The sequence below is a fragment of the Trachypithecus francoisi genome, unplaced genomic scaffold (genome assembly GCF_009764315.1).
Source record: "Trachypithecus francoisi isolate TF-2019V2 unplaced genomic scaffold, Tfra_2.0 Lachesis_group12, whole genome shotgun sequence".
Taxonomy (NCBI): Eukaryota; Metazoa; Chordata; class Mammalia; order Primates; family Cercopithecidae; genus Trachypithecus; species Trachypithecus francoisi.
Genome location: NW_022681457.1, coordinates 55,122,200 through 55,137,292, shown reverse-complemented (window position 1 = coordinate 55,137,292; position 15,093 = coordinate 55,122,200). Strand labels below are relative to the sequence as shown.

Sequence of the window (15,093 nt, the reverse complement as noted above, 5' to 3'; positions counted from 1 at the left end):
AATAAAAGATGCAGAACTTCTCTTTAAATTCAGCAGGATTCAGCATTGTGGCCTGGAAAATATGTCCTCTCCACATGAAGAATCAATTTTATTTCTTCACCACTGATGTTTTCCATCTCTGAATTGAAGTTACAAATTAACTTTAGCAGGAATACTTACGGCTTATTATGGAGCATCTGTTACACAGCAAGAACTGTTATGTACGTTTTCTACATTTAAATATAAAAACATCCTCACGACTTATAAAGCTTCCCTAATACTTATCTGGACAAATTGATTCAATAAATAAATTTACTTATGTGAATTATAAAAAGTGAAAAGAAAAATAACTAAAGAGCTATAGAGTTCTCCAACTAAAAACAAAATGAAGTGTTCTAACTAAATAAAATGCCACTTAACACACTCATTGTGGAATTACATTTAAAAATTTTGTATGCATTACTAAATTTTGTAACAATTATTCTTATAATCACAGACCAGCTCACATAATGAATACTTTGTAATCTGTAAAATATTTATATAAAAAAGATACAAAATAATTAGGGGTCTATAATGAGTGCCAGGCAAGTATAAACAATTTTCATGGGGAGATTCAGAACTATAAGCCATAGATTGTACAGTAATAAATTCAATACAAAGAGAATCCATTTGCTTTCAGCATTTTTGAGGTTTTTAGTTTTCTAGTAGTCATCTTGTTAAAATGATTTGTTTTGTTCAATATAGCTTTTGTCTTCTGAAAACAGGTATAAATTCATACACACAAACTCACTCTATAATTTTCTTACACCTAAGGTTTATCTTTAGACTAACATATATTTAACTCTATGTAAATGAAAACTAAAAGTCTGCATGTGTTTGCAGGCAGACAGGAAACATGCTCAAAAAATAAATATTAGAAAACTTTAAAAATATTTATTCAGGATTCAGAAATGTATGGATTTTATTTATACTTCTACATAATTTATTATGACCATAAAAATAACACTGTAATCAATGACAATTGTACATGTTAAAATAACTACAAGTATAAAAGTGGATTGTTTGTAACACAAAAGATAAACACTAGAGGTGATGGATACCTCATTTACCCTGATGTGATTATTATATACTGTATTCTTGTATCAAAATATGCCACATATTGCATGAATATATACTCATTTTATGTACCCCAAATAATTAAGAAAAATAAATTTAAATAAAATAAACATTTGGCTGGGCACAGTGGCTCATGCCTGTAATCCCAGTACTTTGGGAAGCCAAGGTGGGGGATCATTTGAGGTCAGAAGTTCGAGACCAGCTTGACTTACATTATGAAACCCCATCTCTACTAAAACACAAAAATTAGCTGGGCATGGTGGTGGGCGCCTGTAATCCCAGCTATTGGGAGGCTGAGGCAGCAGAATTGCTTGAACTCAGGAGGCAGAGGTTGCAGTGAGCCAAGATTACGCCACTGCACTCCAGTCTGGATGACAGAGCAAGACACCCTCTCAAAAAATAAATAAATAAAATAAAAACAAAATTTTAACCTACAGAAGTAATATTCTTTAACTTATTTGCAGTCAAAGCCACTGGCATAAGGGATTACTAGAGATGTTAATCCATTATGTTACCAAACAGTGTATGTATTGTTACCATGTTTTATGTGCACCCTTGAGTAAGGAGGAATAGGTTAAGGTTTGTGACATAACACTTCATTGAATGCACAATAGTATTTAACATGTTAAAAAGGTTGAATATATTAACATCACATACAATCTGAAATTTAAAAAAATATACTGCATTTTTAATAAAAGTATAATTAGTACAATATACTAAATTTTAATTTACTTATCAATGAAATTTAAAATGTTTTCTTCTCATAATGCAGAACATTACTCTGAATGCCTAACGCACACATTACTCAATATTATAAGTTAACCACAAAAGTCTCTTCACTTAGATTTTCATCATACATCTCACATTTTAATGTCCTTACTTTTTCATAAAAGTTTATAAATAATGTTCACCTAATAAAAAAGAATCTCTCATATCTTTGATGCAGCAACAATTGATCACATGCTTTCACATGTAAATAGGAATGAAGAAACAGCAGGAAATAATTTGAGAGCTGAATTACATCATTATTCACTTTTCAAAATATTTTTTCAAAAAGTTAAGCATACTTTGGGCCGGGCGCGGTGGCTCAAGCCTGTAATCCCAGTACTTTGGGAGGGGAAGTGGGCGGATCACGAGGTCAGGAGATTGAGACCATCCTGGCTAACCCGGTGAAACCCCGTCTCTACTAAAAAAAAAAATACAAAAAACTAGCCGGGCAAGGTGGCAGGTGCCTGTAGTCCCAGCTACTCGGGAGGCTGAGGCAGGAGAATGGCGTGAACCCGGGAGGCGGAGCTTGCAGTGAGCTGAGATCCGGCCACTGCACTCCAGCCCGGGCGACAGAGCGAGACTCCGTCTCAAAAAAAAAAAAAAAAAAAGTTAAGCATACTTTGAATGTAATAACTCTGCAAAAAAACTTCTACTTTTAAAGTTATATACAAATAATTATTTTACAAATTTGTTTTAGATTATTTTCTATACTCAGCACTCTGATTTAGTACAATATCTGAAGTGTCAGTGCCTTATATATTTCTACTGTAAATTCTGATATTTACATAGATTTAATTTTTGATTAAAAAATTTTAAAATTTTTACTGTATCTGCAAAACTATGTTTTAGTATGAACTCTCTCGTGTTTTCTAAGCTGTAGTTTTTGAAAAAGTATTTTTCCAAATTTATTACATTTGCAGGGTTTTTTTTTCAATATAAATTCCCTGATACTGAACAAAGTTTGAGCAACTGCTTCAGAGGTTTCCTCTAATACAAAATGTATACAGTAAGATCTGTGATACAAGTAAACATATTACAATCCTATTACAATGTTCTTCTTCAAAATACTCTTCACCTTAAAGGCTTATATTTTCTTAAAGATATTTTGACAGTAATTGACCTTATAATGTTTTTATTAAGTAGGAACTCTCTGATGTTGAGTAAGATGTGAGCATGTATTAATGGCTTTTTCACAGTCTTTATATTTGTACAATTTTTCTCAAGTATAAATGCTTTCCTGTGAAGTAAGGTGTGAGCATTGGTTAAAAGTTTTGCCACATTGTTCACACATGTAGAAGTTTTCTCCAGTATAAATTATCTTACCTACAATCAAGTGTGACAACCATTTAAAAGCTTTATCAAATTCTTCACATTTCTAGGATTTCTCACCACTATGATTTATGTTTAGAAAAGTTTGAGGTGTTTTCAAAGCACTGTCATATCTTTCTGGTTTGTAGAATTTCTCTCTAGTATGAATTATCTCTAGTATGAATTACCTTATGTCTGTTTGGAATTGAGAACTTATTAAAGGCTTTGCCATGTTCCTCACACTCCAGTATGAATTTTTTTATGTTTAGTATGAGTTGAGGACTAAAGGCTTTGCCACATTCTTCACATTTGTAGGGTTTCTCTCCAGTATGAGTTATTTTGTTTAATAAGGCTTAGGGACTGGTTAAAGGCTTTACCACATTCTTCCCATCTGTAAGATTTCTCTCCAGTATGAGTTATCTTATGTTTACTAAGGTTTGAGGATCGGTTAAAAGCTTTGCCACATTCCTCACATTTGTAGGGCTTCTCTCCAGTATGAATTATCTTATGTGCAGTTAGTTGTGAGCACCGGTTAAAGGCTTTGCCACATTCTTCACATTTGTAAGGTTTCTCTCCAGTGTGAATCATCTTATGTACAGTTAGTTGTGAGGACCGGTTAAAGGCTTTGCCACATTCTTCACATTTGTAGGGTTTCTCTCCAGTATGAATCATCTTATGTGTAGTAAGGTTTGAGGACTCATTAAAGGCTTTGCCACATTCTTCACATTTATAGGGTTTCTCTCCAGTATGAATTCTCTTATGTTTAGTGAGGGCTGAGGACCAGTTAAAGCCTTTGCCACATTCTTCACATTTGTAGAATTTCTCTCCAGTATGACTTATCTTATGTGTAGTAAGGTATGAGAATCGGTAAAAAGCTTTGCCACATTCTTCACATTTGTAGGGTTTCTCTCCAGCATGAGTTATCTTATGTGTAGTTAGGGTTGAGGATTGGTTAAAAGCTTTGCCACATTCTTCACATTTGTAGGGTTTCTCTCCAGTATGAATTATCCTGTGTGTAGTAAGGTGTGAGGACCGGTTAAAAGCTTTGCCACATTCTGTACATTTGTAGGGTTTCACTCCAGTATGAATTCTTTTATGTGTAGTGAGGTGTGAAGACCGGTTAAAGGCTTTCCCACATTCTTCACATCTGTATGGTTTCTCTCCAGTATGAATTATCTTATGTGTAGTAAGGTGTGAGGACCGGTTAAATGCTTTCCCACATTCTTCACATTTGTAGGGTTTCTCTCCAGTATGAATTCTCCTGTGTGTAGTAAGGGTTGAGAACCAGTTAAAGGCTTTGCCACAATCTTTACATTGGTAGGAATTCTCTGTAATATGAAATCTTTTATGTTGACTTAGGTGTAAGAGCATGCAAAATGATTTCTCACATTTTTTACATTTGAAAAGTTTCTTTCCAGGTTGTCTTGTCTTATGTCTGTTTGAATTTGAAAATGTATGAAAGACTTCTGCATATGGATCACATTGAAATATGTTGCTCTGGGTAGTTATCAAACACTGGTTTAATTTGTTATCATCTTCTTTGTGCACCTCACACTCATCCACAGTTTTACAGCCTTTTTGTAACTGTAAATTGTCATGTTCATAATTTCCATATTTTTTCAGTATCGCTTCTTGAAAAGAATCTTTAATGTCCCGCTCTGGCCAAAGGTCTTGGGCAAAATGAGAACATATAACTGAAAGAAATAAAAATAACAAATTACTTACTAGACACAGATAAATACAGTTTACAAGTCTAACCTATAATATTATACAAACTATATAAATAAGATGGCATAGGAAAATACCAAAGGCCCTCATTCCTTTATAGACATATAAATGTAAAAAAAAAAAAAAAAAAAAAAAAACATACCAACCAAATTACATCTGAAAAAAATTTACAAATGAGTTAAGTGTGTGAAGTGCCCTGGTGAGAACAATGCAAAGAGCCACTTAGAAGTAAAAGTCTGTTACATTTACCCAACACAGCTCTTCCTGCTCCCCAATATAACATAGTGTCTTTAGAAGTAAATTCCTGGCCGGGCGCGGTGGCTCAAGCCTGTAATTCCAGCACTTTAGGAGGCCGAGGCGGGCGAATCACAAGGTCAGGAGATCGAGACCATCCTGGCGAACACGGTGAAACCCCGTCTCTACTAAAAAATACAAAAAACTAGCCGGGCGAGGTGGCGGCGCCTGTAGTCCCAGCTACTCCTGAGGCTGCGGCAGGAGAATGGCGTGAACCTGGGAGGCGGAGCTTGCAGTGAGCTGAGATCTGGCCACTGCACTCCAGCTTGGGTGACAGAGCGCGACTCCGACTCAAAAAAAAAAAAAAAGTAAATTCCCAACTTTTTAATGACAAGTAAAACACTGGCACATTTATCTTTATTACTTGCTTCTAGGAGCCTTTCCAGACACTGGTGTGTGTCTCTCATGAAATACAGTGCTGAAAGAAATGGTGGTATACTTTGGAGTGACAGTTTAAGTTTGCTGAGACCAAAGGTAAATGTTTCAGCAACAGAGACTGCTGTACCACAGAGAGAAAACAGGCATAGCACGTGATTACTATTAAGAAGAAACATGAATAACTCCTTTAACTAAAAAATAAGGCAAAATTTCAGACAAGATACATTCTAAGAACATGTTTGAGAGACTCCCAGAATCTCTAACCAAGACAATTGTTCAGACCATGCCAGACAAAGCTACATTATGAAGACTGTAACAGGTAGCCTTTTTTAATGTCCAAATTTCAATCAAAGATTACAACATATATAAAATAAGGCAATATGGTTCCATAAAAATATAATTTTCAAAAAGAAACCATAAAAAAAGTATATACATTGATTTTAAAAATTGAAAATAAATTGAATAATACTCAATAAGTGAAATAGGAAGAGAGAACTATAGAAAATCAGAAAAATGAAGAAAATAAATATTTAGAATATCAAAAAAACAGAAATTGTGGAGGTAATAAATATAAAAAATAACTGAAAAATCTTGAAAGAAACAATGATGTACAAATGAAGAAGCTCAACAAACAAACTAGGAAACACACAAAGATATTTATAACAAACACATATATAAGCACAATTTCAAAAGTCACAGACCAGAAGAGAATCTTGGGAGCTGCAAGATAAAAGTGATGCGTCATTTGCAAGCAGTCTTATGAGACAGCCAGTGAATTGTCAACAAAAATTTTGCAGGCCAGAAGGGAGGTATGTGATAAAGTCAAACTCCTGAAAAATACAGTGATCAAGTAAGCATAATACCACCAGCAAATCTGTCCTGCCAAATAAAAAGAAAAAAATTTTCAAAAATAACAACATTCTGAAAAGTATATTGGAACTCCATAAACCTTACATATAAAAAGTACTGAAAGCAGTTGCTTCTATTGAAAATAACATGATTCAACAAAAACAACAAAGAGTCAAATAAAAATACATTACTTTCGGGAGTGGGGAGGGATAGCATTAGGAGAAACACCTAATGTAAATGACAAGTTAATGGGTGCAGCACACTAACAAGGCCCATGTATACATATGTAACAAACCTGCACATTGTGCACATGTACCTTAGAACTTAAAAGTATAATAATAAAAGAAAAAATGAAATAAAAACAAAACAAACAAACACAAAAAACCACAATAACAAAAAATTACATTACTTTCTGGGAAAGATTATATGCACATATATACTTTTACTTCTAAGTATATGCACATACACCAAAATGGAATTTCTTAGCATTATTATAATGGTGCAGAAAACATTTTTAATTATTTCCTAAAATTTGAAAGAGAAAATCACAGAAATCATTATAAACATCTGTTAATAAATACACCACATAAAAAGATACAATTAGCAAAATCAACAACAAATTTGAGGGGAGATGTAATGAGAAAAAAACTGTGCATGCAACTGAAGTTCCTTTTTACTAGATTGAAATATACTGTTGCATCTTTTGGAGGTTTATATAATCCCCAAGGTCCCAAGAAGAACATATGTGTATAGATAAATGAAACAAAATAAGAAAGAAGTAAAAGCATATCAATATAAAAATAAAAAGACACAAAGACAGAGAGAAAATGAGTGACCAAGATATAAGAATCAAATAAAGCAATGAATAAAATAACATTACTATGTCTTTCTGCTTCAGAAAATTAAATATATATCTTTAACTTTTCAATCAAGAGACATACTCTCAATAAAGAGATTTATTTAAATATTTTAAAAACTGATATCCAACTTGCATTTCTATGAGAGTAAGCTGAGATATATTGATAAAAAAAAACTGAAAGTGGCAAGATGGATATAGATATTGCATAAAAATATTAACCAAATGAAAGAAGAGGTCAAAATAATATTACATAAGCTACATCTTCAGTGAAAAACTTTCACATTTTATAAAATGTACTACAAGTCAAAACTGCAAAGAGACAAAGAAGGACATTAAACAATAATAGATTCATTTACTGATAACGTAAGTCAAATGTGTGTGTGTATCTCACATTAAGGTTCCGAATACATAAAGCAAATATTGACAGAATGGAAGAATCACCTAGACAGCAATATTATAGTAGAACATTTCAATAATTTACTTTCCATAATAAAAATAAAAAAAAAAAAAAAAACAGAATATTTGTAAGTGAGGAGAGGACTTGAAGGCAGTATAAAACTATTATTTCTAATAGAGGTATAGAGAAGTCTCCTCAACAATATCGGGATACACATGCTTCTTAATTGCTCATAAACATTCTGCTTAATAGACCACATGGTAGGCCAAAAAAGAAGTCTTAACACATTTGTTAAGACTGAAATCGTGTGGATTATATTATATGAACAAAATGGAATGAGAGTATAAAACAATAATAGAAAAAGATTAAAAATTTACAAATACATGGAAATTAAACAACACACTCTTGACCATGGTCCTGTTCAAAGGTAGAAATAATTGATATTTTGAAAACGTCCATACTTCTCAAAGTAATCCATACTTCTCCAAGTAATCTACAGATTTAATGCAATGTTGTTAAAAAATTCTCATTGCATTTTTGAGGAAATAGAAACAACAACCCCAAAAGTATATAAAATGTCAAGAGACAATAAAGTACCCAAGAGTCTTCAAAAAAAAGAAAATGTTGAAGGCATTATAGTTCCTGATTTCAAAACACATTACAAAGCTACAGAATTAAAGTAATTTGGTATACGTATAATGGTTAAAAAGTAGACTAATAAAATAGAATGCTGCAGCTATAGAAACTTTCACATATATGGTTATATGAAGAGTTATTTTCATATCCATAATTATTGTAGCATTTTTACTGAAAGGCAATAGGTAAAAGCAATGCAAATTTCTTTTTTTTCTTTTTTTTTTAAGATGGAGTCTTACACTGTTGCCCAAACTGGAGCGCAGTGGCACGATCTCAGCTTACTGCAACCTCAGCCTCCCATGATCAAGTGATTCTCCTGCCTCAGCCTCCTGAGTAGCTGGGACTACAGGTGTGTGCCACCATGCCCGGCTATTTTTTGTATTTTTAGTAGAGACAGGATTTCACCATGTTGGCCAGGATGGTCTTGATCTCTTGACCTTGTTATGTGCCTGCCTCAGCCTCTCAAAGTGCTGGGATTACAGCAATGAGCCACTGCACCCAGCAGAAATGGAAATTTCTGTCACCAAATTATCCAATAGATATAATTTGCAATATAAAAATACTGGAGTATCACCCAGGATTTAAAAAGCAGGAAATATTCTAACAACTCTAAAAATAAAGTTTGATGACATTATGCAAAATAAAATGAGCTAGCCACAATAAGACAGAGATTGTATGAGACATATGAGGCAGTCACATTCTTAGAAATAGAAAACAAAGTGGTTTTTGCAAAGTGCCAGAAAATCAGAAAAACTGGTTGTTGTTGTACATTGAGATTGAGCTTTGCAAGATAAAACATTCTAGGGGTATGTTGCATAACATTATAAATATAATTAATAGGACTAAACAGAATATTAAAAAATATTTGGTAATGAGGCAGGTGCGCTAACTCACATCTGTAATCCCAGGACTCTGGGAGGCCAAGGTGGGCGGATCACAAGGTCAGGACTTTGAGACCAGCCTGGGCAACAGAGTGAGGCAAAAGAATTGGTTGAAGCCAGGAGGCAGAGGTTGCAGTGAGCCAAGATCCCACCACTTCACCTCAGCCTGGGCAACAGAGTGAGACTCTGTCTCAAAAAAAAAAAAAAAAAAAAGATAATATTTTGTGTGTTTTTGACAAGTAAAAATGAACAATACCTAAAAAGATCCAATTATAATTGTTTCAATATTATCTTCAAATTCCAAAGTGTTTCTCCCACACAGAAGTAATATAGATTCACAACAGATATTGGAATTAGAATTTTTATAACTGGTCACCTGGCCAAGACTGAACGACCATTTATAACAAACCTACACAACAAATATACAAGTCATAAAATAAACAGAGATATTTATAGAGGCAAACAAACACAGAAGTAATTATATTGGCAGTAGACATATGGCTGATTTATATTTGATTTTGCTAGACACTGCCTTAAATTGTACAGAGTTAAACACTGTCATACACAATTATAATATAAAATAAAACACCAAAACACAAGCAGCTGGTATTAGGTGTCATACCTTAAAATATATAACACAATATAAAATATAAAATAAATATAAAAAATACATATAATATAAAATATATAACACAAAATTAAAATATGGAATGTAAAACATATTGGACACCATCAAGTAGATCAATATTTTCATGAAATGAATCTTAGAAGAATATAGGGCAAAAGTAATACAAAGGTTACTTGAAGAAAAAAAGGCTGAGAACTTCCCAAATTTTGATGTAATAAAAAAATTTCTAACCAATACTTAATTCAAAATTATTTTACTTCGAAAACAAGATAAAAACAAAGACTTTCCAATATAAAAGTTCAGGGCATTTATTACAATTACCACAGTCCTACATAAAATGTTAAATGGTGGCCAGGCACAGTGGCTAGGCCTATAATTTTACAGCTTTAGGAAGTCAAGGCAGATAGATCACTTGAGACTAGTAGTTCAAAATCAGCCAGAGAAACATAGTGAGACTCTGCATACAAACAAAAAGAAATCCTAAAATGAGTCCATTATGTTGAAAAACAAAATGATGCTAGAAGTATCACAAAACCGTATATAAATACAAAGCTGTCCATTAAATGTAAATAACAGACACATACAGAATTTTTTACTATCACAATGATGGGCATAAAACCCTTACAGTTCTTATTTAGATATAACAAACAAGATACAAATCTGCATAAATCTGTTAGTAGATACACAATGTAAGATAATATGGCTTTTAATATTAATAACAAATTGGAAAATATAACAGTACAGGTTTTGTATTTAATTGAAGGTGTGATGAGATTAAAATACATTGTTTTAACTTTAAGATGTTTTATAGGCCAGGCGTGGTGGCTCAAGCCTGTAATCCCAGCACTTTGGGAGGCCAAGGCGGGCGGATCACGGGGTCAGGAGTTCGAGACCAGCCTGGCCAATATGGTGAAACTCCATCTCTACTAAAAATACAAAAATTAGCTGGGAGTGGTGGCGGACGCCTGTAGTCCCAGCTGCTCGGGAGGCTGAGGCAGGAGAATCGTTTGAACCCGGGAGGCGGAGGTTGTAGCGAGCCAAGATCGGGCCACTGCACTCCAGCCTGGGCGACACAGTGAGACTTGGTCTCAAAAAAAAAAAAAAAAAAATGTTTTATGTAATCTGTTTTTCAATATGGCTACATTATATTTCAAGATGATTACATTATACTTATGGAAAGTATGCAGAACAAAATAAAAAATAATCAAAGTACATGTCACAACAAAATTAAAACAAAAATTAAGGGAGTAACACAGGAAATGAGAAAAGACACATCTACAAGAAACACATAAAATAGTAACAATGAGGTGGTTTCTGCAGATCAGCAGACTTAGTCTTTCCCCCTGCTGGCTCTGAGGAATCTGGACAGTCCAGATGTATGGAATTTCCCCCATTGAAGCACACCCCCTTCACCAAGCAGCAGCCAGAGTGCTTTGTTAAGTGGTTCCTAAATCCTGTGCATCCTGACTAGGTGGGACTCCCCAACAGGCATTGTAAGACAACTTATAAAGAAGCATTCCCATTGTCATCAGTTCAGTGCCCATCTGGGATAAAGCTTACAGATGAAGGAGCAGGCAGTTTTCTCTGCTGTTCTACAGACTCCACTGGTGACACCTCCAGGTGTGGGAGAAACCCAGGCAAATAGGATCTGAAGTAGATCCCAAGCAAATCACAGAGGCCCTACTGAAGAGGGGCCTGACTGTTAAAGGAAAAACAGAAATAGGATCTGAAGTAGATCCCAAGCAAATCACAGAGGCCCTACTGAAGAGGGGCCTGACTGTTAAAGGAAAAACAGAAAGCAACAACAGCAGCACCAACAAAGATGTCGCCACAAAAACCCCATCCAAACGTCAGCAGCCTCAAAGACCAAAGCTAGATAAACTCATGACGATGAGAAGAATCAATAAAAAAATGCTGTAAACTCAAAAAGCCAGAGTGTCTCTACTCCTCCAAATAATCACAACATATCTCCAGTAAGAGCACACAGAACTGGGAGCAGGCTGAGATGGATAAATTGAGAGAAGCAGGCTTCAGAAGGTGGGTAATAATTAACTTTGGTGAGCTAATGAATCATGTTCTAACCCAAGGCAAAGAAGCTAAGAGCCATGAAAAACATTACAGGAGCTGTTAACCTGAATAACTAGTTCAGAGAGGAACATAAACGACCTGATGCAACTGAAAAACACAAGATGAGAACTTCAGAATGCAACCACAAGTATCAATAACTGAGTAGACCAAGCAGGGAAAAGAATTTCAGAGCTTGAAGACTATCTTGCTGAAATAAGGCAGATAAGATTGAAAAAATAAAAATAAAAAGGAATGAAAAAAATCTTTGAGAACTATTGGGTTATGTAAAAAGACCAAACTTAAAACTGATTGCAGTACTCTAAAGAGATGGAAAGAATGGCCAGGCACGGTGGCTCAAGCCTGTAATCCCAGCACTTTGGGAGGCCAAGGTGGGTGGATCACGAGGTCAGGAGATCAAGATCATCCTGGCTAACATGGTGAAACCCTGTCTCTACTAAAAATACAAAAAACTAGCCGGGCGAGGTGGTGGGCGCCTCTAGTCCCAGCTATGCAGAGGCTGAGGCAGGAGAATGGTGTGAACCCAGGAGGCGGAGCTTGCAGTGAACCAAGATCGCACCACTGCACTCCAGCCTGGGCCACACAGTGAGACTCCGTCTCAAAAAAAAAAAAAAAAAAAAAAAGAGATGGAAAGAATGGAACCAAGTTGGAAAACATACTTCAGGATATCATCCAGAAGAACTTTTCCAAGACAGGCCATCAATCAAATTCAGAAAATCCAGAGAACTCCAGTAAGATATTTCATGAGAAGATCAACCTCAAGACACAGACACATAATTATCAGATTCTTCAAGGTTAAACTTCAGGAAAAAATGGTAAGAGCAGCCAAAGGGAAGGCCAGGTAGCCTACTAAAAATTGGACCTCTAAAAAGACACCCTACAAGCCAGAAGACATTGGGGGCCAATATTCAGCATTCTTAAAAAAATGAATTTCTAACCCAGAATATCCAGCCAAACTAAGCTTCATAAGTGAAGGAGAAATGAAATCATTTTCAGACAAACAAATGCTAAGGGAATTCATCACCACTAGGCCTGCCTTGCAAGAGCTCCTAAAAGCAGCACTAAATATGAAAAGAAGAAACCACTACCAGCAAATGAAAAACACACTGAAGTACAAAGACCAGTGACACTATGAAACAACTACGTCAACAGGTCTGCAAAATAACCAGCTAGCACCACAAGAACAGGATCAAATTCACACATAACAATATTAACCTTAAATTTAAATGGACTAAATGCCCCAATTAAAATACACAGAATGGCAAGCTGGTTAAAGAGTCAAGACCCACTGGTGTGCTGTATTCAAGAGACCCATCTTACATGCAAAGACACACATAGCCTGAAAATAAAGGGAGAAAAATTTACCAAGCAAATAAAAGCAGGGGTTGCAATAGTAGTTTTTGACAAAACAGACTTTAAACCAACAAAGATCAAAAAAGACAAGGAAGAACACTACAAAATGGTTAAGGGATCAATTCAAGGAGCACCTAGATTTGTTTTTATTTATTGATTTATTTTCTGAGATGGAATCTCACTCTGTCACCCAGGCTAGAGTGCAATGGCGAGACCTTGACTCACTACAAACTCCACCTCACAGGTTCAAGCAATTCTCCTGCCTCAGATTCCTGAATAGCTGGGATTACAGGCACCCACCACTATGCCTAGCTAATTTTTGTGTTTTTAATAGAGACTGTGTTTCACCATGTTGGCTAGGCTAGTCTCAAACTCCTGACCTCAGGGTACCTGCCTACCTTGGCCTCCCAAAGTGCTGGCATTACAGGCATGAGCCACCACACCCAGGCAGCACCCAGATTTATAAAATATACTTAGTTCCTACAAAGAGACTTAGACTCCCAAACAATGACAGTGTAAGACTTTAACACCCCACTGCCAATATTAGACAGATCACTGGGAAAGAAAAATAACGAGGATATTCAGGACTTGAACTCAGCTGTAGGTCAAGTAGAACTGATAGATATTTACAGAACTCACTAGCCAAAAACAACACAATACACATTACTTTAATTGCCACATGGCACTTACTCTAAAACTGATTATATAATTGGAAGTAAAACACTCCTTAGCAAATTCCAAAGAACTGAAATCATAACAGTTTCTCAGACCACAGTGCAACCAAATTAGAACTCAAAAGAAAGAAACCCACTCAAAATCACACAACTGCATGGAAACTCACTCAAAACTACACAATTGCATGGAAAACGTACTCCTGAATGACTTCTGAATAAATAATAAAATTAAGTCAGAAATCAAAAAATTATTTGAAACCAATGAGAACAAAGAGGTAATATACCAGAATCTCTGGAATGCAGCTACAGTAGTGTTAAGGGGGAAAAAATAGCACTAAGTACCCACATCAAAAAGCTAGAAAGATCTCAAATTGCCTCCCTAACATCACTACTAAAAGAAAAAGAACCAAGAGCAAACAAACCCCAAAGCCAGCAGAAGACAAAAAATAACCAGGATCAGAGTGGAACCATACGAGACAGAGACACAAAAAAAACCCTTCCAAAAAAATTAATAAATCCAGGAGCTGTTTTAAAAAAAAATAAAAGAGATAGACCACTAGCTAGATTAATAAAGAAAAGAGGGAAGAATGAAATAGACACAATAAAAAATGATAAAGCAGATATCAGCAGTGACCCTACATTAATACAATCATCAGGGCTGGGCGTGGTGGATCATGCCTGTAATCCCAGCACTTTGGGAGGCCAAAGTGGGTGGATCACCTGAGGTCAGGAGTTATAGAGCAGCCTGGCCAACAATGTGAAACCCTGTCTCTACTAAAAATAAAATAAAAAAAAAAATTAGCCAGGCATGGTGGCTGGCGCTTATTATCTCAGCTACTCAGGGGGCTGAGGCAGGAGAATCACTTGAACCCAGGAGGCAGAGGTTGCAGTGAGCCAAGATTGTGCCATCGAACTCCAGTCTGAAGGACAACAGCGAGACTTAGTCTCAAAAAAAAAAAAAAAAAAATCACCAGAAAATACTATAAACACCTCTGTGCACATAAACTGGAAAATCTAGAAGAAATGGATTAATTACTGAACATATACACCCTCCCAAGACTGAACCAGGAAGAAGTTGAATCCCTGAATAGACCAACAACAGGTTCTGAAATTGAGACAGTAATAAATAGGCTACCAACCAAAAAAGAGCCCAGGACCAG

At 35.3% G+C, this 15,093-nt stretch overlaps 2 protein-coding genes across 2 annotated transcripts in view; both read right to left on the bottom strand.

The window, feature by feature from the left end:
• LOC117093717 (zinc finger protein 429-like) overlaps positions 1–15,093 on the bottom strand; it is a 412,022-nt gene that overhangs the window by 156,898 nt on the left and 240,031 nt on the right.
• Positions 2,546–15,093, bottom strand: part of LOC117093721 (zinc finger protein 100-like) — a 566,997-nt gene continuing 554,449 nt past the window's right edge. Inside the window, 2 exon segments of the mRNA XM_033229239.1 lie at positions 2,546–3,519; positions 3,521–4,865. Of these exon segments, the coding sequence (XP_033085130.1) occupies positions 3,330–3,519; positions 3,521–4,865 (1,535 nt within the window). The 3' untranslated portion in view covers positions 2,546–3,329.